The sequence below is a fragment of the Rhinatrema bivittatum genome, chromosome 1, assembly GCF_901001135.1.
Source record: "Rhinatrema bivittatum chromosome 1, aRhiBiv1.1, whole genome shotgun sequence".
NCBI classification, from domain to species: Eukaryota; Metazoa; Chordata; class Amphibia; order Gymnophiona; family Rhinatrematidae; genus Rhinatrema; species Rhinatrema bivittatum.
In genome coordinates, this window is record NC_042615.1 from 682,175,179 (window position 1) to 682,195,920 (window position 20,742).

Consider the following 20,742-nt stretch of genomic DNA (forward strand, 5'->3'; position numbering starts at 1 on the left):
GTTTAATCTAGTTTTAAGAATTTATAGGCAATTTCACTCTCTTTTCTCTGCCAATAAAGGTCTCTTGGAAATACCCTCACCTTAGCTCGCTCACTTAACTGATACAAGGGATTGGACCTTTTTGATGGCAGGTCAATCCCTATGGAAATTTCTTCTTGTATACATTAGATTACTTTTTGATATGAAACAGTTTAAAAAAGTATTGATGTCTCTCTTCCATGAAGCTTTCACTTAGACTAGTGTACCCCAACATTTGACTCTCGAGTTAGTTTGCTTTGCTGCTCCAGTTTAGTTTTTGCTCTTTTTATGTTTTATATGATTGTAGTGTTTGTCAATTGTTTTAATTTGTTCCAGTTTATGGATGTTTTAACTTGTAACCTTTCTCAATCCTTGGGAGAGTGTGGGATATAAATTTTCCTAAATAAATAAAAATGATAAAAAAAAGCCAACTTAGCTTACCCTATTCTTGCTTCAAGATCATTTAAGTAATGAAGAATTATTTTCATTAAAACTTTTGAAATCCAATATTATTTGTATTATACTTGTTCAGGCACATTTGGTTTGTAGTGCACAAATTGAATTCAGCTAAAAAAGGTGTGCAAAATAAATTTTCTGTGCACATAGCCCATCAAAAATTTGAGGGAACATTGCTCCGATTGTCAGATATTATCACCCCAAAGTCTCTCTACTGCTCTGTGCGCATCAGTCTCTCACCTTCCATCACATACAGCTCTTTTGGATTACTGCACCACAAATGCATGACTCTGCACTTAAGAACATAAGAAGAACATAAGAACATGCCATACTGGGTCAGACCAAGGGTCCATCAAGCCCAGCATCCTGTCTCCAACAGTGGCCAATCCAGGCCATAAGAACCTGGCAAGTGCCCAAAAACTAAGTCTATCCCATGTTATTGTTGCTAGTAATAGCAGTGGCTATTTTCTAAGTCAACTTAATTAATAGCAGGTAATGGACTTCTCCTCCAAGAACTTATCCAATCCTTTTTTAAACCCAGCTACACTAACTGCACTAACCACATCCCTTGGCAACAAATTCCAGAGTTTAATTGTGCGTGAGTGAAAAAGAACTTTCTCTGATTAGTTTTAAATGTGCTACATGCTCACTTCATGGAGTGCCTCCTAGTCCTTCTATTATCCAAAAGAGTAAATAACCGATTCACATTTACCCGTTCTAGACCTCTCATGATTTTAAACACCTCTATCATATCCCCCCTTAGCAGTCTCTTCTCCAAGCTGAACAGCCCTAACCTCTTTAGTTTTTCCTCATAGGGGAGCTGTTCCATCCCCTTTATCATTTTGGTCGCCCTTCTCTGTACCTTCTCCACGCAACTATATCTTTTTTTGAGATGCTTGAGTGTTACTCTAAAGTTACTTTTTAAAAGGGAGAGCAGGGAATCTTAAGAAGCCATACGAGATTGTCAAAGCTAGAACCAAACCAGTTAATAAGCAAAGGGTAGAGTATATACTAAGTATAAGCAACCAAAACAAGTTGAAATTAACAGCACAAATATTATAGGCAAACAAGTTCATAGCAATAAGATTTTTTTCAATATTTATAACTAAAATTAAAAATTCAGACCTCTAATACACTTGGCTCTGTGAAATTTTCCTTGTCAGTGAGTATGTGAGGGGAACAGAGAGCTAGACAGAAAAAGGGGGAGAGATGGAGAGACAGAAAGAATCAATATTAGGCAAATGGGTCAGTTTACTATTTATATCACAGTTATGGGGGGACCTTTAAATTCGGGGTGAGGTGTCAGGGGTGGGGAAGGCTTGGGGGGCAGCTTAAGATACATATCACGTGTATGAACAGCACAGTAAACACCTGTGAAAATTGTGTGTCATAGGAGCACTAAGAGCTGAAAGAAAAGTAGATTTATCTCAGAACGAGTGCTCCAGCCACAGAGACTCTGAAGTGGTACTTCAACCACAGCAAGACTCTGAAACAGTACATCTGCAGCAGAGGGTCTCTGAATCAGCACTCCGGACAGACACTCTGACCCAAAGACTCAGTGCCAGAGCAAACCTGGTACACCAGAGATTACAGTGTACACATCTACCTTTCTTTCAACTCTTAGCGCTCAGAATGACACCCAATTTTCACAGCTGTCTATTGTGCTGTTCGTACACCTCATGGTGTATCTTATGCTGCCCCCAAGCCTTCTCCACCCCTCAGAGTGCAGAACCTCTACGCGTCACAGTAGACAGACATTGTTTTAGATATTGTCCAACGTATATAAAACAAGAAAGTAAAATATGTTAAACGTATTGAGACTTGGGCACAAATAAAGAAATTCAAGTAAAACAATACTGAAATGCATTGACTACAGGAACTGGGTGGTCAAAATGAAAGTATTTTTTGTTAATCTCATTTTTAATTAAAACGTGTACTCGCCTAGTTAAAAAAACAACAAACCCTTTTCTTTTATTAAAAATACCGAACGATTTCTGAGATCCCCCTGCCCAAATGAAAGATGGTTTCCAGCAGCCTCAGCCTACCCCTCACGGCATAAGCATGAGCCAGTCAGCGCCTTTCCCTTTCGTCTCCTGTGGGTTATGCCCCGGCGCTTCCGTGTGACGTCACGCGACTGGGGTTGCATGGCCAGGCCCGGGCTGGGGCAGTGGTGCTGACATGTTTTGTGGCTTCTCTGTGCTGTCACTATTTGCTGTGTCTCGCGCCGCGCGGCCGGCCACCGCCAGCGTTCGCCATGATCCGCAGATCGAGGCTCAGCGTCAGACCCAATGTGAAGCCTGGAGGGAGAGTGGCGGCGGCTCCAGCTTCTCAACATGACGGGGACGGCGGATCTGCGGGGAGCGGTTCCGGAACCCAGCCGGAGCTTGTGCCCAGTGCAGGAGAACCGCCGACTCAGAACCGCGGCGCTGGGAGCCAGGATTCCCCGGAGCAGGAGGCAGCAACAGCGGCTGCAGGAGGAGGGAGCCGGTAAGTGAAAGACTGCAGCCCACGCCTTATCTCTCGTTGTCTCTGGGATTCAGGAAGCTATATTGACACTATTTGTGCATGTGTTGTCAAAATAATAACGTTAAGCAGTTAAAGAAATGAAAACAGAAAAGTATAATAATAATATATTTGTTTAAATTTATGTCTCCTGTCTTTGAACACAAGGCTGTAGACATAAGAACATAAAATATGTCATTCTGGGTCAACCCATCAAGCCTAGCATCCAGTTTCCAACAGTGACCAATCCAAGTTTAAGTACCTGGCAAGTACCCAAACATTAAATAGATCTCAAGCTACTATTCCTTATTGATTAATAGCAGTTTATGGATTTTTCCTTTAGGAACATATCTAAATGTTTTTTAATCCCAGTTACACTAACTGCCGTAACAATATTCTCAGGCAATGAATTCCCGAGCTTAACTATGCACTGAGTGAGAATTTTTCTTTGATTTGTTTTAAATGAGCTACTTGCTAACTTCATGGAGGTCCCCTAGTCCTTCTGTTATCTGAGAAAGTAAATAACAGATTATATTAACCTGTTCAAGAACTTTCATGATTTTGTAGACCTCTATCATATCCCCCCTCAGTCGTCTCTTTTCCAAACTGAACAGCCTTAACTTCTTTAGCCATTCCTCATATAGGTGCCATTTCATGCCCCTTGTCATTTTGGTTGCACTTCTCTGCACTTTCTCCAGTGCAACTATATCGTTTTTGAGATGTGGCAACCAGAATTGCATACAGTATTTAAGATGCGGTCTCGCCATGGAGTGATGCAGAGGCATTATGACATCCAGCATTTTATTTGCCATTCCCTTCCTAATAATTCCTACGTTCTGTTTGTTTTTTTGACTGCCACAGCACACTGAGCTGACAATTTCAATGTATTATCCACAATGATGGTAACTCCTAAGATAGAACCTAACATTGTGTAACTACAGCATGGGTTATTTTTCCTTATATGCATTACCTTGCTCTTGTCCACATTAAATTTCATCTGCCATTTGGAAGCCCAATCTTCTAGTCTCACAAGGGCCTCCTATAGTTTATCTCAATCCGCTTGAGATTTAACTACTCTGCATAATTTTGTGACATTGGCACATTTTATCACCTCACTTGACATACCTCTTTCCAGATAATTTATAAATATATTAAAAAGCACTGGTTCAAGTACAGATCCCTGAGGCACTCCACTGTTTACCTTTTTCCACTGTGAAAACAGACCATTTAATCCTAATCTGTTTCCTGTCTTTTAACCAGTTTGCAATCCACAAAAGGACATTGCCTCCTATCCCATGACTTTTTAGTTTTCTTAGAAGCCTCTCATGAGGGACTTTGTTAAATGACTTCTGAAAATCCAAATATACCATATCTACCGGTTCACCTTTGTCCACATGTTTATTCACCCCTTCAAAAAAATGCAGGAAATTTGTGTGGCAAGACTTCCCTTGGGTAAATCTATGTTGACTGTGTCCAATTAAACCATGTCTATGTAAATAGACATGGTTTGGAACAAATTGTTCCAAACCATGGAACAGTCCTTTGGAACAAATTGCTGACTGACCTAAGACTGGAACCCTGCCTTCTTACCTTCCGACGAAAACTTAAGACTTGGCTTTTCCTCCAAGCCTTCCCCTAATTTCTAAAGTGTTTAATCCAGACTCAGCCCAACTGATGGGATGTTTGCACTAGTCCCAGTACTCTTCATATGTATTTTACCTCAAGTTAATTTTTGTCTTTCTACTTCCTGGCTACTCTAGCCCCCAAGATCAATCTCCTTGTTATATGTAACTTTGCTTCGGCTCTCTTGTTTGGTTAATTAGTTAATCCCCTAAGTTCCATGTAAACCGGTCTGATATGAATCCCTTCAGAAGACTGGTATAGAAATATGTTAAATAAAAAAAAAAAAAAGTTTTGTGATTTTATTCTTTATAACATTATCATAATTTTTCCCGGCACGGAAGTCAGGCTCACCAGTCTATAGTTTCTTGGATCACCCCTGGAGCCCTTTTTAAATATCGTGGTTACATTGGCCACCTTCCAGTCTTCAGGTACAACGGATGATTTTAATGATTGGTTACAAATTAATTGAAATAGGTCTGAAATTTCATTTTTTAGTTCTTTCAGAACCCTGAGATGTATACCATCTGGTCCAGGTGATTTACTACTCTTCAGTTTGTCAATCTGGCCTACCATATCTTCCAGGTTCAGTTTATCTGAATCGTCACTCTTGAAAACTGTCTCTGGAATGGGTATCTCCCCTCATCCTCTTCAGTAAACACTGAAGCAAAGAATTCATTTAGTGTTTCCATGATGGCCTTATCTTCCCTAAGTGCCCCTTTAATCCCTCGATCATCTAACATTCTAGCTGACTCCCTCGCAGGCTTTCTGCTTTGGATATATTTAAAATGTTTTTTTATTAAGAGTTTTTGCCTCTATGGCCAGCTTCTTTTCAAATTCTCTCTCTTAGCCTGTCTTATGAATGTCTTACATTTAACTTGCCAGTGCTTTATCCTGTTTACTTCTGACCTTCCTTCCACCTTTTTTAATGTGTGGAATACATCTGGACTGCCCTTCTAAGATGGTACTTAACAATGTCCACGCCTGTTGCTCAGTCTTAACCTTTGTGGCTGCACCTTTCAGGTTTTTTTTTTTTAAAGCTATTTTTCTCATGTTATCAAAATTTCCCTTTTGAAAGTTTAGTGCTAGAGCCATGAATTTACTTACGGTCCCCCTTCCAGTCATTCATTTAAATTTGATTATATTATGATTACTTTTGCCAAGTGGCCCCCAACACCATTACCTCTATCATTTAAATCTTGTGCTCTCCTGAGAATTAGATCTAAAATTGCTCCCTTTCTTGTCTATTCCATTCAGGAACTTTATCTCTCTAGCATGTCCTGATGTTTCACTTACCCAGTCAATTTTGGAGTAATTGAAATCCCCAATTATTACTGCTCCCTAATTTCTCTTAGCATTTACTGTCTTGTCTCATCATTTTGGCCAGGTGGATGGTAGTATACTCCTATCACTATACTCTTCCCCAACACACAAGGGATTTCTACCCATAAATATTCTTTTGTGTATTTAGTTTCTTGCAGGATCTTTATCCTTTTGGACTCTGCCGTCCTGGACATAAAGTGCCACTCTGCTATCAAGTTGCTCCCCTCTATCATTGTGATATAATTTGTATCCTGTATAGCACTATCCCATTGGATATCCTCTTTCCACCATGTCTCTGAGATGCCAATTAAGTCTGTCATCATTCACTGCTATACTCTCTAAGTCTTCTATCTTTAGACTTCTGGCATTAGCATACAAACATTTCAAAGTGAGTTTTTTGTTTGTATTAACATTCTGCTTTTCAGTTGACAGGGATAAATTAGAATCCTTTAGCTCAGGTGAGTTTTTAATTATAGGCATTTGGACTACTTTTCTTATTATTGGAACCTCTCTGATGGGATGCCCTAACTCTAATGCTTCATTAATACCCTTTGAAGATACCACTCTCCGACCCATGAGTGACTGTCGGCTTTTCCCCTTTGATTTAGTTTAAAACCTGCTCTATCTCCTTTTTAAAGGTTAGCGCCAGCAGCCTGGTTCCACCCTGGTTAAGGTGGAGTCAATCCCTTCGGAAAAGACTCCTCCCTTCCCCAAAAGGTTCCCCAGTTCCCTACAAAACTGAATTCCACTTCCTCGCACCATCGTCCCCTTCATGCTTTGAGACTCTGAAGCTCTGCCTGCTTCTGAGGCTAATACTGAAATGCTACTTAGCTAGAGAAGCAGGACTTAGCTGGCTAAGTGGCAGCTGCTGAATATCCGAGTACGGTCAGTAGTCACTACTTAGCCAGATAAGCATTTATCTGCCTTAGTAGATAGCCGGATATCTTGGGGCAGCAATGGGCATATCGAGGCGTGGCAGTTTATCTAGTTATCTTAAATGGATAAGTGCCTGTATTCAGCCTTATCCAATTAAGATAACCTGGTAAATTAACACCTGCTCTAAAGTTATCTGGATATAACTTATCCGGCTATATTCAGCAGCATAGCTGTGCTGCTGAATATCCCTTCTAAGTTATCCGGATAACTGGTTATCTTTGAATATTGGGCCCTATAGGCATAAAAAGGAATACATAAAGGCATACTTAAAGTGTTAAAAAAAAGAATTACAAAGTACTGAAAGGTAACAACAAAGCCAATTCTAGAAATCTGGTGATGTTGGGTATTGGTCAGATTATGTTTCTGTTGTGTTGGTAGGATACAACACATTTTGCCTTCTGTTGTTTCATCCCCCTAGGATTGTAGAGTTGTTTGGGTTTTTTTTTCCTGCTCATTCTTTTATGGTGGCCCTTTGTTTTTTTTTCCTGGCATCTTTTGGAAATGTGCTTCTCTTATATCTTTGTAGTTTGCAGAGTTCAGGAGAAAATGCAATTCTGTTTATATTTCTCCAGTGCATGAAGTCTAACCTTTTGGGGTTTCCAATTAAATTTTTGTCTGCATGTTTCTATTTCTAACTTATTTATTTCAACATATTCCAAAAAAAAAAAAAAGTTCAAGGCATTATATGTATCAAAAACAAACAAAAATTAAAATACTAATATACTTTCATAATATAATAAGAACATAAGAAGAACATAAGAAAATGCCATACTGGGTCAGACTAAGGGTCCATCAAGCCCAGCATCCTGTTTCCAACAGTGGCCAATCCAGGCCATAAGAACCTGGCAAGTACCCAAAAACTAAGTCTATTCCATGTAACCATTGCTAATGGCAGTGGCTATTCTCTAATCAAAATATAAATAATTTAAAAAAATGGAGTTTGAAAGTTGCAAGATAGTAAAACAGAACATTTAGACCATATGACATTTGTGGTCACTTAAGAACATAAGATGTGTAATGTCGGGTAAGATCACAGGTCTTCCAGATTGTGAGAAATTGCAGGAGAACTTTGCGAGAATGGAAGACTGGGTATTTAAATGAAAGATTAAATTTAATGTGGGCAAGTGCAAAATGATACAATTAGGGAAAAGGTAAACCACACTGTAGTTACATGAAGTTAGGTTCCATATTAGAAGTTACCACCCAGGAAAAGGACCTGGGTATCATAGTGGACTATACTTTTAAATCCTCGGTTCAGTTTTGTGAAGGTGGTCAAAAAAGCAAGCAGAATGATAGGAATTATTTAGAAAGGAATGGAGAATAAAATGGTGAATGTTATAATGCCTCTGTTTTGCTCCATGGTAAGGCTGACCCTGGAGTACTGTGTGCAGTTCTGGTCGTTGCATTTCAAAAAAGATTTAGTTGCATTGTAAAAAGTACAGAGAAGGGTGACCAAAATGATAAAGGGGATGGAATGGCTTCCCAATGAGGAAAGTCTAGAGGTTAAGCCTGTGCAAGTTGGAGAAGAGACAGCTGAAGGGGGGATACGATAGAGGTCTATAAAATCATGAGTGGACCAGAGTGGGTAAATATAAATCGCTTATTTACTCTTTCAAGAAATAGAAAGACTAGGTCACACTCCTTGAAGTTAGTAAACAACACATTCGAAACAAATCAGAGAAAAGTCTTTTTTCACTCAAAGCACAATTAAGTTCTGGAATTCATTGTCGGAAGATGTGGTTAAGGCAGTTAGCATAGCTGAGTTTAAAAACGGTTTCGATAAGTTCCTTGAGAAGAAGTCCATAAACTGTTATTAACCAAATATGGTTAAGAAATAGCCACTACTTATCACTGCATGATAGCAGCATGGGATCGGTTTACTGTTTGGGAGAATTGCCAGGTAATAGTGACCTGGATTGACTACTGCTGGGAACAGGATACTGGGCTTGATGGACCAAGTCTGACCAAGTATGGCAAGACCTTACATTTTGACCTTTTTTAATGTTTGTAATATATTTTATCTGGGTGGCCAAGATGGTATTTTAAAAACAGTCTCCATGTCTCCTTGCCACTGCTCTTTTTACTTTTTTTATTTCAATTTCTTCTTTTTATCAGACTTTTCCTTTTAAGCTGAATTCTTCTGCAGTAGTTTTACTTGATATCTTCCTTCCAGCAATAATGTCAGATTTGATTGCATTATGATCACTATTGCTAAGTGGTTGCATCGCCTTTTGTACCAGGCCCAGCATTAGACTGAGAACTAGATTTAAAGTAGTTCCCCCTCTCAAATTCCAGGATTAGCTGCTCCGCCAAGCAGTCATTAATGCTATCTAGGAACTTTACCTCCCTAAAATGCCCTGATCAGATGTTTAACTAATCAATATTGGGGTATTTGAAATTTTGTTAACCTGTTTAATTTCTGTTAGTGTTTCAGCATCTCTCTCTTCATCCTGTCCAGGCAGGTGATGGTCTACCCCACTGCTATGCTCTTCCTGATCTCGCATGGAATTTTTAAGATGATAAAAATTCCAGAGTATAATTTGTTTCCTGCAGAGCTATTAACCTACTTAACTCAATATCATCCTTAATATACAGTTCCATATGTACTAAGCATTTTCTCAGTAGACACAAAATGTGAGAACATCTGGCCTTTAGTCTGCATTTTATCTAGGCTTTGCGTGTGTGAGACTGAGAATGGGGTATTCTGCTAGCATATAGTTTCTGTTTAAGGATCTGTAACAGTCCAGCTTGATATATTTGCCAAACTTTTCTTCCCAGAAGGAGGTGTATTTATAGTCTAGCGCCTTTCTCTAATATTTTCAATGCTGCTTTTCCATCCTGAGAATTTAATGTTATGGTAGGCTTGTGTTATTTGTGGGGTTTTTTTTTTTTTTGGGGCAGGGTTTTCTTCTACTTTACTGAGAGGTCTGTATTCAAAGCTTTGTCTTCCTAAGTTCAGGACTTAGCTGAATAAACCTCAGGATTTAAAACTCCTGCCTTCCTGACCAGTTCCAATTTATCTGTATAGCCGAATGCAGCTTATCCTAATAAATTGCAGATATTTTGGGGGTGTTCTGGGGCCAGATAATGCCCCCAAAATTAGCCAGATAACTCACATAAGAACATAAGAAAATGCCATACTGGGTCAGACCAAGGGTCCATCAAGCCCAGCATCCTGTTTCCAACAGTGGCCAATCCAGGCCATAAGAACCTGGCAAGTACCCAAAAACTAAGTCTCTATTTCATGTAACCATTGCTAATGGCAGTGGCTATTCTCTAAGTGAACTTAATAGCAGGTAATGGACTTCTCCTCCAAGAACTTATCCAATCCTTTTTTAAACACAGCTACACTAACTGCACTAACCACATTCTCTGGCAACAAATTCCAGAGTTTAATTGTGCGTTGAGTAAAAAAGAACTTTCTCCGATTAGTTTTAAATGTGCCCTATGCTAACTTCATATTCAGAGCTGTCCAGATAAGTCTGATCAAGACAGAGAGTGGTGCTAAAGTAATCTGAATAACTATATTTGGGTTTCAGCTTCATCCTGCAGACCGGTCCAGACAAATTGATTACCCCTGTGTGCCAGCAGGTGGAGGCAGAGAACCCCCATTTTTTTTACATCACTCCAGGCTTTATATTCTTGGATAGCAGGATACGTCTTCAGTTCTCTGCCTCCAGCTGGTGATGGCTATTCTAGGGTAGCAGGGGAAGCAACCAAAAAAGAAAAAAGGCAAAATAATTGGAGAAGAAGAAAAGGATTTTTTCCTTTACTACAGGAACAAGTAAAAGGTGATTGGGTAGCTGTTCTTCCCTGCATAATAAAAACTATATATATATATATATATCTAGTTCTCATTTGGGCTTGATGCATAGGGGATTTGCCACTGTCCACACAGTGCTGGACCACCGAGGCGTGAGAGACTCATGGAGAGAGAAACTAACTGACTCCTGCAGCCCCCTCCCTTAGCTGACAGAGGCTGGAAATGCCTGCACTGTGGAGCTAGGAGACAGAGCTCAATAGTGGGCTCTTCTTGTCTCAAGTGCAATGATTCTGAGCCCCTGCAGTGGAAAAGCAGGTACATCAGGGCACTCAGGAGTCAGGAGACCAGGATGCAAAGCGTGGTCTATCAGAGCTCAAGGAAAGGAGATTCACTAGTAAGTTTAAATTTCATCGTATTCAGCAGAATGTACAGCTGACTGCATTCTGCTGAATATCCAAAGAAAGTTACCAAATTAACTTTACCCGTTCTCCACACTGCGGAGTATGAACCTCTAAGTGAATGGTAGTGGAGGGAGTTTGTCTCGCATCAGAATTTGTTCTTTCTGTAAATGGTAAGTAGTAGGGGGAAACTTAATAGGTTTTTTTTTTTTCTTCTTTGATGGGGCTAAATGTACTAAGCATTTCTTCCATGACACAAAACAACCTTTAATAAGTTTTGGCCCAGTTGTTGGGGGATTCTTTGGATGCAGAGTGTTTGTTTGCAGAGCTAGAGGTGCATGGTTTCTGTGGGGGTTCTACATAGTTTGGGGTTAATGATAGACCCCAGACTTTGCTTCCATATAGAAAAGTCTCTACTATTGTTGATGATTGAGCCACAATTTCAAGAAGATCAGAGAGAGATTTATTTATTTATTTATTTATTTATAGGGTCCTTTGTTTTCATTTTAAACCAATTTTTACCCATAAAATCCTGGGTTTTTCCAAATGTGACTGGTTTCATCTGATATTAATCCTAATTTTAGGCTGATTAAAAGGTTGCTTCAGATGCAACACTTCAAGGCCTCCAGGCACTGCTGGAAGCCTGTGTGAGCCACAGTGCATGCTGTGATTCAAGTCCCATTCTCTACCTGTGAAAGTGCTCGCCCTCCAGTACTGCCCGGGCTGTGTTTCAAGTCCTGCTTTCTCCTCCCACAAGCAGTCCAAGTACCTACTGTCGGGTGCTGCAAATGCATTTGAAGCAGGTCCTGTCCACCAGAAGCAATTCCCAGCAGGGTCCCTGGCCCTGGACGAAAGCTGTAGAACGTGAGAGTAAGCATGCTGTTGAAGGAGACAGGAAAAGCCTGGAGTTACCATCAGTAAGGATGAATGCTGTTGGAGTGTGGGGGAAGGGAGATGCTTGGTAGGATGGGGTAGTGAGGGAGAGGGACGTGCTAGGCAGAAGTTGGATGAGGGTTAGAAATGGGAAATGCTGCTGAGTTGGGTATGTAGGAGAACCAGCTTAATATTTTATTGTCCTGGCTTCTGTCCACCAATATAAACTCTGATATTCACCCCAAAAAAATGAGTTTTGTTTTTTTTTCAACTGATTTTCTCCAGTTTTTGTTCTTATCATAATAAACCCTGATAAATTCCTGGGAAAAATAAAGAACAATACAAACCGAAAAGGAAGGTCCGTATTTTATTTATATAAAATCTTATGTTCTGCATCTTCCTAATTGAAAGCGTTCAATGTGGATTATAATCTTAAAAACAAAACAACAAAATGTATTAATAAGACACATAACATCTGCAAAGAAATGCAGCTGGTGCTAAATTACAGTGGGTAGGAAAATAATCTTCATCCACATGCCTCCTTATACAACATTGCCTTAACCTTTTTTTTTTTCTGAACTCTAATATTTCCTCCTCTTCCTGAAGCTATACTAGTAATGTATTCCACAGGACCAGGGCAAGTAAGAGAAAGCTCGTGACCTAGTTTGCTGAAGCCAGTATCCCTGGCTTGCAGGTACACTAAGTAACATTTTGCCCTTGGAGCATGATGCCCACATAGGTTGATACCAATGTCATTTATTTCTTACGTACAACAACTTACGTGTTACCAGCATTTTAAAGTTTGCCCTGCACGTGGGTAACCAATGCAGTTCCTGCAGTTTCTTTTGCTTTGGAATTTAGAATATTTTATATTAATTATATTTCATTTGCCATGAGGTGTTGGTTTCTTCTCATTCAGGGGACTTCTGTCATAAGTCGGAAAGGAATAAAGCAGACTGTTCATTCTGAGTTCTTACCAGATGTTTTCCTTCAGAATAGCAGAAATCTCCTCTGTGGCCCTCATCTTCAGAGGTCATGGCGTAGTGTGTCTGGTCAGGAGAGGAAGAAGATTCTGTAGATGTTCCTTCAGATCTTCTACCTGACTTGCTTCAGTATTTTTCTCCTCTGAAGGATCTTTGCTACTCCAAGTTCATGAATAACCTGGCAAAGACACTGTCAGTGTCAGGAAAGAGAATGACCCAAGAACAGATGTTTTTGGTCTTCTTATGTTCCTTCAACCTCCAGCTGATTCTGTGGTTATCCTGGTTTGTAAGCTTCTGCAGGACCTCTAGATGAAGATGTAGCAGACAATATCATTCCTGCCGGTGGCCTGCAAACTGGATTTAAAATAGTCCAAGGTTCAGTGCACAATAGCTTGATGTAATGTGATCTTTTCCCAGTACTTGTATGTTAACAACTGAGAATAGCTTCTTATCATCAAAAGGACTTCGTAGCCATGGGCTTTGTGCTTATAACTTAGCAGTATTGTTCATGCCCAAATTCAGATCATAGGCCCTTAATAACACTCTTCATATTATTTTTTAATTTTTTATAATGCAAATAAAATAGATTCCAAAATCAATTGAACGTAGCTTGGCTCAATATATAACTTCTTCAAAAACCACTCCCTGACCTGGTCCATTTTAGAACTCTGTATTCCTGCTTCAGGGGGAATTACTCCAAGCATGGCATCTGTTGTGAAACTCAGCTGTGTGGCACCATCTTTTTTTTTTTTTTAAAAACCTGGAACTAATCAACATCACAGACGTAGCTTTTCAGTAAATCCAACCAGAACATTAAATAGGAAAAGTGCAGTAATGAAGTATAATATAAACTTGCAGTTTTATTTTATATCAAGCAATGCAGAAATAACTCTGAGTATGGCCTGTTAATCAGGGCAACCACTGTACTCATATAGATAGTAAACATATAATTAATGCTAATTGGGGGGGGGGGGGAGGCAGAGAAGTACACAACTTTCAAAAATTGTCTTTACCCCTGAGTACTCAAAAAAAAGGGGGGGGGGGGAAACAGATCCACCCCAATGTCACCAGTTTGTAAAGGGTGCACCCTGTCCCAAACACAAAATTGTGTGGAGAAAAAATGAAGTCTTTCTTGATGGTGGAGCTGGCTAGGTGACAAACCAAATAGATGAGCACTGCAATGTGTGGAAGTTCTCTCTCTTCTGGGGAGCTTCCTCAAATGGTTAACTTGGTACTAAACAGAAAGCTGGTCTGGTTTCATTCTCTTACAGAAAGAGACCAGAATGTGTGTTTTTTCCCCAGAAAGGGTTTATGCTTGACATTGTCTGAAAAGCTGAAGCAGTTATGATGAGATACTGAATTTGGGGACAAAGGCAAGGAAATAAACCTTCTCCCTCCTCTTTTAAAATACTCTTTGTGCAAAGTTTAGATTATTTAACTCAGTCCCATGTGTTCCTGGTTCTGGATATCTCTGGAAATGCAGTCTCTCAGCTCCTGGCTCCTCTGGCCCTTGTTGGGATTTAAAATGTAACTCTGTTTTGAAGCAAGAGCAACTATCTGTTTGTTTCCTCAGAGTGCATATTCTCTCTCTCCCTCTCAATAATTAGCTCTTCAGGAAAATAACTGATTGCAGGACTGCCAGATGCACTCTTCTCTTCCTGGCTCCAACTCCTGGTTGTCCCTGCCCCTCATACACAGACAGAGCCAGCCAGTTTGTGCCTTTTCTTCTGAAAATGGTCTCCCAGCGTTCCTTTGGCTATGTAATGCTTTTCTCTAGGCAGGCTAAACAATACAGCCCTTTCTCCAACTTGGTAACACTGTGAGTGCTAGATACTGGTTCTTGCAGAAGATTTGTCATTCACAGAAGAGCACACGGCAGTTTTGATGTATTTTTATATTCATTCATCTTGGCTTGCTTCTGCAAGGTTGAAAAGCCCTTTTTAGCAGGTCCAAAAACATCACTCTGATCCAATCGCAGCTCAGTCCACATTGTAATGCTCCAACATGTGATAAGTTCTTGGTGGCAGGAAACTGGTTTATAGTAGCTTTCTACATTTCTATATATCCAAGTGGACTAACATGGCTCTTTCATTGTGTTCTGGTCACAAATCTGTGTTGTTGGATGCAACAGAGTTCACAGATTCATAGGAATCTGACCTAAGCCATAGTGTAATTGCTTCTGCTGTGGTCCTTGGAACGGAACTGAAACTACCATCTCATATCACATAATCCATTTTAGCTGTGATTTGAACTGGTGGCATTGAAGTGAAAACTCGGTGACCATTCCCCTGAGCCATCTTGTCTCCATGACTAATGTGGCAACCACACCACTAATAGAAGTAGAAGGGCAGTGGGCAAAACTAAATGGAGATATTGTAAGCAGCTCTGGATTTGTCAATAGGCACCCATTATGCCTGTGCCTAGGGCAGCAAAACTTTTAGGGGCCGCAGGCTGGCTAAGATTTGCTGCCTTCCAGGTCTACTGAATCTCATTCAGCACAGAACAGCCCTCTGCTACCTTGTAATAGACCCTTAAAAAAAAGTGGGTTTTAAAACATCAAAAGGACCTTGGGGCAAATCTTAAATCTGTCTCTGATTAGAAGGGCCTCTAAACATTTTGTTAGTAAAGTAACTAAAGGTAAGAGGAAAAAGAGAACACCGAGTTTTTCTAAATAAGTAGCTGAAAAAAAGGTTAGTGCTCATAAACTACAAGAGAGTGCAGAAAGAGGGAAACGGGCAACAATATCTGAAAAAGCTAAGAGAAGCTAGGAAAGTACTCAGGAAAGCGAAGATGCGAATGGAAGAAAAAATAGCTAATATGGTAAAATGTAGGGGAGGCGGCAAGTTTTAATTATATATTTTAGTGATAGAAGTTCAAACATGGGATTGTAGGACTCAGAGGTGAAGGGTAAGAATATGTAGAGGCTGACGAAGGAATAGCAAAATTGCTTAACAAACATTTCTGTTTAGTTTACTGAGGAAGGGCCAGGAGTTAGGACTACAGAAAATGGACACACACAGGATTGGAAATGAGGTTAAATCTCAAACTATTTTTAGAAGACTGTGTTTGTGAAAAGCTAGCTAAACTAAAATGAGATAAAGTGATGGAGCTGGATAGGATGTAGAGAATTTCTGGCAGCCCCTCTGGTTTGATATTTTCAATGCCTCTTTAGAATCAGGAGTAATTCCAGAGGACTGGAGATGGGGTGGATGTAGTTCCTCTTCATAAAAGTGGAAGTAAGTAGGAGGCTGGGAATTACAGGCCGGTTAGTCTGACCTCCTGTGGCAAGTAAATTAGTAGAATCTCTGCTAAAACAGAGGATAGTGCAGATTCTGGAATCCAGTGGATTACAAGATCTGAGGCAGCATGGTTTTTACCAGTGCTAGGTCTTGCCAGACAGATCTGATCAATTTCTTTGGATGACCAGAAAGTTGGATCAGGGGGAGAGCACTAGATGTAGTGTACTTAGATTTCAATGAGGCCTTTGACATGGTTTCGCATAGGAAATTTTATACATGAATTGAGCACCCTTGGTATGGGCCTCTAAAGAGACCATCTGGGTTAGAAACTGGTTGAATGGGAGGTGACAAAGAGTATTGGTAAATGGAGTTCACTCTAAGGAGAAGGGCATTACTAGTGGTGTGCCTCATGGTTCGGTTCGTGGACCATTTCTTTTCAACATTTTTGTAAGTGATATCCTGGAGGGACTATAAGGAAGGGTTTGTCTTTTTTTTTTTTTTTGCGAGTGATTCTAAAATCTGCAACAGGGTAGACAACGAAAAAAGATGGAGAAAACATGAGGAGGGATCTAGCAAAGCTTGAGGAATGGTCTAGAGTCTGGCAGCTAAGATTTAATGCTACAGAATGGAGTTATGCATTTAAGCTGCAATAATCCAAGGGAGCAGTACAGTATAAGAGGTGAAATTCTTCAGAGCAGGATCTGGGGGTAATCATATCTGATGAACTTTAGGAGACCAAATGGTGGATAATGTGACGGCAAAAGCCAGAAAGATTCTTAGCTGCATAGGGTGAGTAATGGTCAGCAGAAAAAAGGAGGTGGTATTGTCCCTATATAAATCCTTAGTGAGATTTCATTTGGCATATTGTGTTCATTTCTGGAGTCTGCACCTTTATAAGGATATAAACTAGATGGGAGTCATCCAGAGGGTGGTTTATAAAATGGTAACTGGTCCAGGTTCTAAAGCAGGAGTGGGAAAACTATGGCTCATGGGCCAGAACTGGCCTTTCTCCCCTGTCCTTCTGGGCCACTTATTTATCACGTGCTCCCTATATGATCTGGCCAGCTGCTGTTCTACAGCAGCCTGCCGAGGCGCAGCCCAGCCTAAAAAATGATGGCCTATAATGATGTGTACTGATGTGTGCGATGGGGACCATTGCAGCTGATGTTGGGCTGTGCCTCGGCAGGCTGCTTGGAGGATGGCAGTGTTGCTCCACTGGCATGCAGGATGACATATTCCTGCTGCTGCAGTGGAGCAGCAGTTCTGCCATTCCTGCCAGCAGGGGTAGAGAGCTGATGCTTCCATCTCCCAAGTTAGCTTCCTCTGCGATCATCCAACAGAGCTCAGGGCTGCAGCCCAGCTCTAACATTCAGGAGAAGAGAAGAGCAGGCAGGCGTGAGGGGGGGCCTCCCAGGGCTGTGAATTAATATGGATATCCCCCCCCCCCAACCCAGGTCTATAAAGGAGAAAAGGAAAGCCTCAAAAGGATACCCAGAGTCTTCCTGGGAGCACTGCCGGCTCCTTAATAACCAACTCATGGCTTCTGATCTTGCTGGCAGAGAACTGCACAGCTCTCATGGTCGCTCTTACCAGTGACATCTTTGTGCAGCTGCCCATCATTCCATTTACCCATGTGGACTCCTGGGCGAACAGCGCTCAGCGGCCGATGACTTAACCTCAGAGCTATCATACAGGCTGCACAACTCTGGTGCAAACACAGTCTCCTCATGTGCAGACCTTCCTCCAGCAGACTCCTGGCCTGTGGGCACAGATTTAGGACCTCTAGGGTGCCTGTTTTTGCAGTATATGGTAGGGGTTAGCACTTTCACCTCTTAATGAAAGGTAAAACATATTAATTAGAGTACATTCAATGCAAGGCTGAGTGTGGATATTAAATGTAGGAAAACAAGGCTGTACATTGTGCATCAAACTAATTGTAGTGTTCACTCTTGGGTGTAGGGTCAATATGGACTGAAGGCCTGTAAACACTGGGATTCAATTCATGCATCATCTGTGGCTGATGCATAAATCATGGAAAAAGTCAGATGTACCAAGGGGGGTGGGGGAAAATTTAAAATAGAGTTGATATGTGCCACTTAATAAGAAACTGGCCGCACATCTGAGGGGCAGATAATAATGTAATATAGGGCAAAATTATGTAGCCAGTGCTTACCGAGTCCCTTTATGTGACAGAAGTAAGGGGAGGGGGAGGGGGGGGTAGTGTGTGTACTGGAGAGTGAATGTGAGTAAGAGAGAATGATGGAGAAAGGGAGAGAAGTGTAGGAAGGATAAGTGTGTGCGAGAGGGAGAGAGAGCGAATGAGCGAGCGAGAGTGCGTTAAGAGGGACCCTCTCCCCCCCCCACTCAACGAGCTCCAGTGGAGCACCCGGCCTCTTACAAATGGGGGCCAGTAATGTGGCAACAGTTTAAAAAAAAAAAAGTTTCTCACTCCTGTTCTAAGTCATATGGGGACAGACTAAAAAAACCCATTCTAAACATGTATACCCTGGTGAAAAGGTGAAACAGGGGAAACATGATGGGGACATTTAAATACCTCCAGGATACCAATACATAGGAGGTGGGCCCCTTTCATCAGAAAGGGGTCATGGGATGAGGGTGGAAAGATTTCTTTTCAGAAAGGATAATAGTGGAAGTGGTAGAGAAGAGGACAGTATCTGAATTCAAGAAGCACAGAGGGATTTCTGAGGGAATGGTAGGGATTGTAGGACGGAGCAGTTGGTGTGCACGGGCAGACAGACAGACCACATGGTTTGTTTGTTTTTTTTTGCTGCCTCATTTCTCTATTTCTGTGTACTTTGTAGTAATACTTTTGCTGCTATTGTGTACTGATTTTTCAGGTGTATTAGAGATGTGGCTTCTGAGCTTGAACACTGGCTTACACTTTAACTTTGATATGAAATGTATTTTAAAATGAGCCGACAAATGATGCACTGTCCTGGGTTATGGAATGGGACTGTGTGTTATGAATTCTGTTTGATTACCTGCAGAGTAGTAGGTGGGATTGAGATTATGAATCACGTTCTCCTTGAAGAGTACCACAAGGCCCAAGGGAAAAAAGTTTTGGCAGTTTCACTATTTGAACAGTACACACTCACAGAAAATGTTTGAGTTGGACACGTTAGTTTTATTTCAGATTCTGCCTGCCTGACCAGCTGGAGAGGAGATGTGTGACACGCAATGTGGAACTGACCAGTCTGACTCACAAATGTAGACTTTAGTCCTCACACACGTTCTCCTAGAGTTGGTAATGTAATTTCACCAATATAGAGTGAAAGTTCACTTTTTTTTTTTTAAATAACAGTAATCTTCAATGTTTTGACTTCTGCATACCTGTTGAAGTGGGAATAGTATATTCTTTTGAAAATTGGTCTTTTGCTGTTTTGCATAAATAACTTCATTTTTTAAAATGTAATTAAATCTGTGTGGTGTTGCAGTTACTTGACTTTTATTTGTTAAGGAAAATGTTAGGTTATCTTTTGGTGCACAAGAAAGTTCCCAGATGATACTTGCTATTCCTGTTGACAATACAAAGTTCCTGTGGGAAAGGTGAAATGTTAAGCATTTTTCCTATAGCGACAAATTAGGAGAAGCATATAATTTGCTAATGAGACCCTAGTCATTTTATAATTGAGGTTATAACTGACAGATATTTAATTGCAGGTATTCTAAGCCGTAATGTGAGTCATTTGCTTTCTTCTAGCAGAGATGAAAAGACTGTCAATGATGCTGGAGGATCTACGAAACCTTTAGTGACCGCCGTGCAGAGAAGAAAGCGAATTGCAGCCGCGCCCAATTTGGCTAAACCAAGAGACTCCCGTCCATCAGTACAGCGATCCGATGTTGCAGCACCAAGCTCTTCTCAAGAGCCAGCTCCCGACCCTCTTCCCAGCAGTAGTCCTCCAATCCAGAACGTACTGCCTCGGCCTGAGAAGGCCAGCCCCGAAGCCTCTCCAAAGTCTCCCACTAAGGCTGTGCCATCTCTGGGACAAGGCCATGGTCTGCCTGAAAAGAGAACCCCAGTTCCTCAAGTACCTCATTTTTCTCCGTTTAACAAGTCTGCCAGAAAAGAGCTGAATGTAGGTACGAATGCTGAGAAAGGGAATGGCGTTCCCCAGAAGGACATGCTGTCTCCACTTAAAGAGAGACCCACCCAGGAAGGTTCTGCTCCAGGGAAAATCCCGGTGTGCCCATTGCCTGCTCCGGCAAAGAAAATCCAGCGTGGCTCCGACCGGGAGAGAATCCTGAAAGCTCAGAAACTCAGGGAGCTGCTCCGAGAGGAACTGAAGAAAGAGAGGGTAGGAGCCTATAGACCTCAGAATATTTTTTTTTTACATGTTTTTAAAGTGTCTAATATAGGTTGACGTCTTCAGTCATTTGATGAGTGTGAACTGTTAAAAACACAACGGGGATCTGTGCCCAGATTACAGGCGAAGGTGCAGAAACAAAACAAAAATAGCTTATGTGCACTCAATAGGTGTCAAAAGCAGATTTCATTAAAAACAAAATCTAGATCTTAGCTGGAGATTGAGTAACCAGAGCTAGTTACTTGTTCCTGTTTTCTTTCACTGCTTCCTTGTTGTGGCTTGTAGTGCGTTTTTATGTAAAACCCT

At 41.0% G+C, this 20,742-nt stretch overlaps 1 protein-coding gene across 4 annotated transcripts in view; it reads left to right on the forward strand.

Annotated features, from left to right (window-relative positions):
* The first annotated feature begins 2,567 nt into the window (after positions 1-2,567).
* Positions 2,568-20,742, forward strand: part of BDP1 (B double prime 1, subunit of RNA polymerase III transcription initiation factor IIIB) — a 259,767-nt gene continuing 241,592 nt past the window's right edge. For 3 of the 4 annotated variants that reach the window (XM_029574553.1, XM_029574582.1, XM_029574572.1), the window contains exons 1-2: positions 2,568-2,961; positions 19,833-20,427. In XM_029574553.1, the coding sequence (XP_029430413.1) occupies positions 2,729-2,961; positions 19,833-20,427 (828 nt within the window). In that variant the 5' untranslated portion in view covers positions 2,568-2,728. The remainder of the gene's footprint in view (positions 2,962-19,832; positions 20,428-20,742) is intronic. The other variant, XM_029574563.1, reaches the window with a different exon arrangement.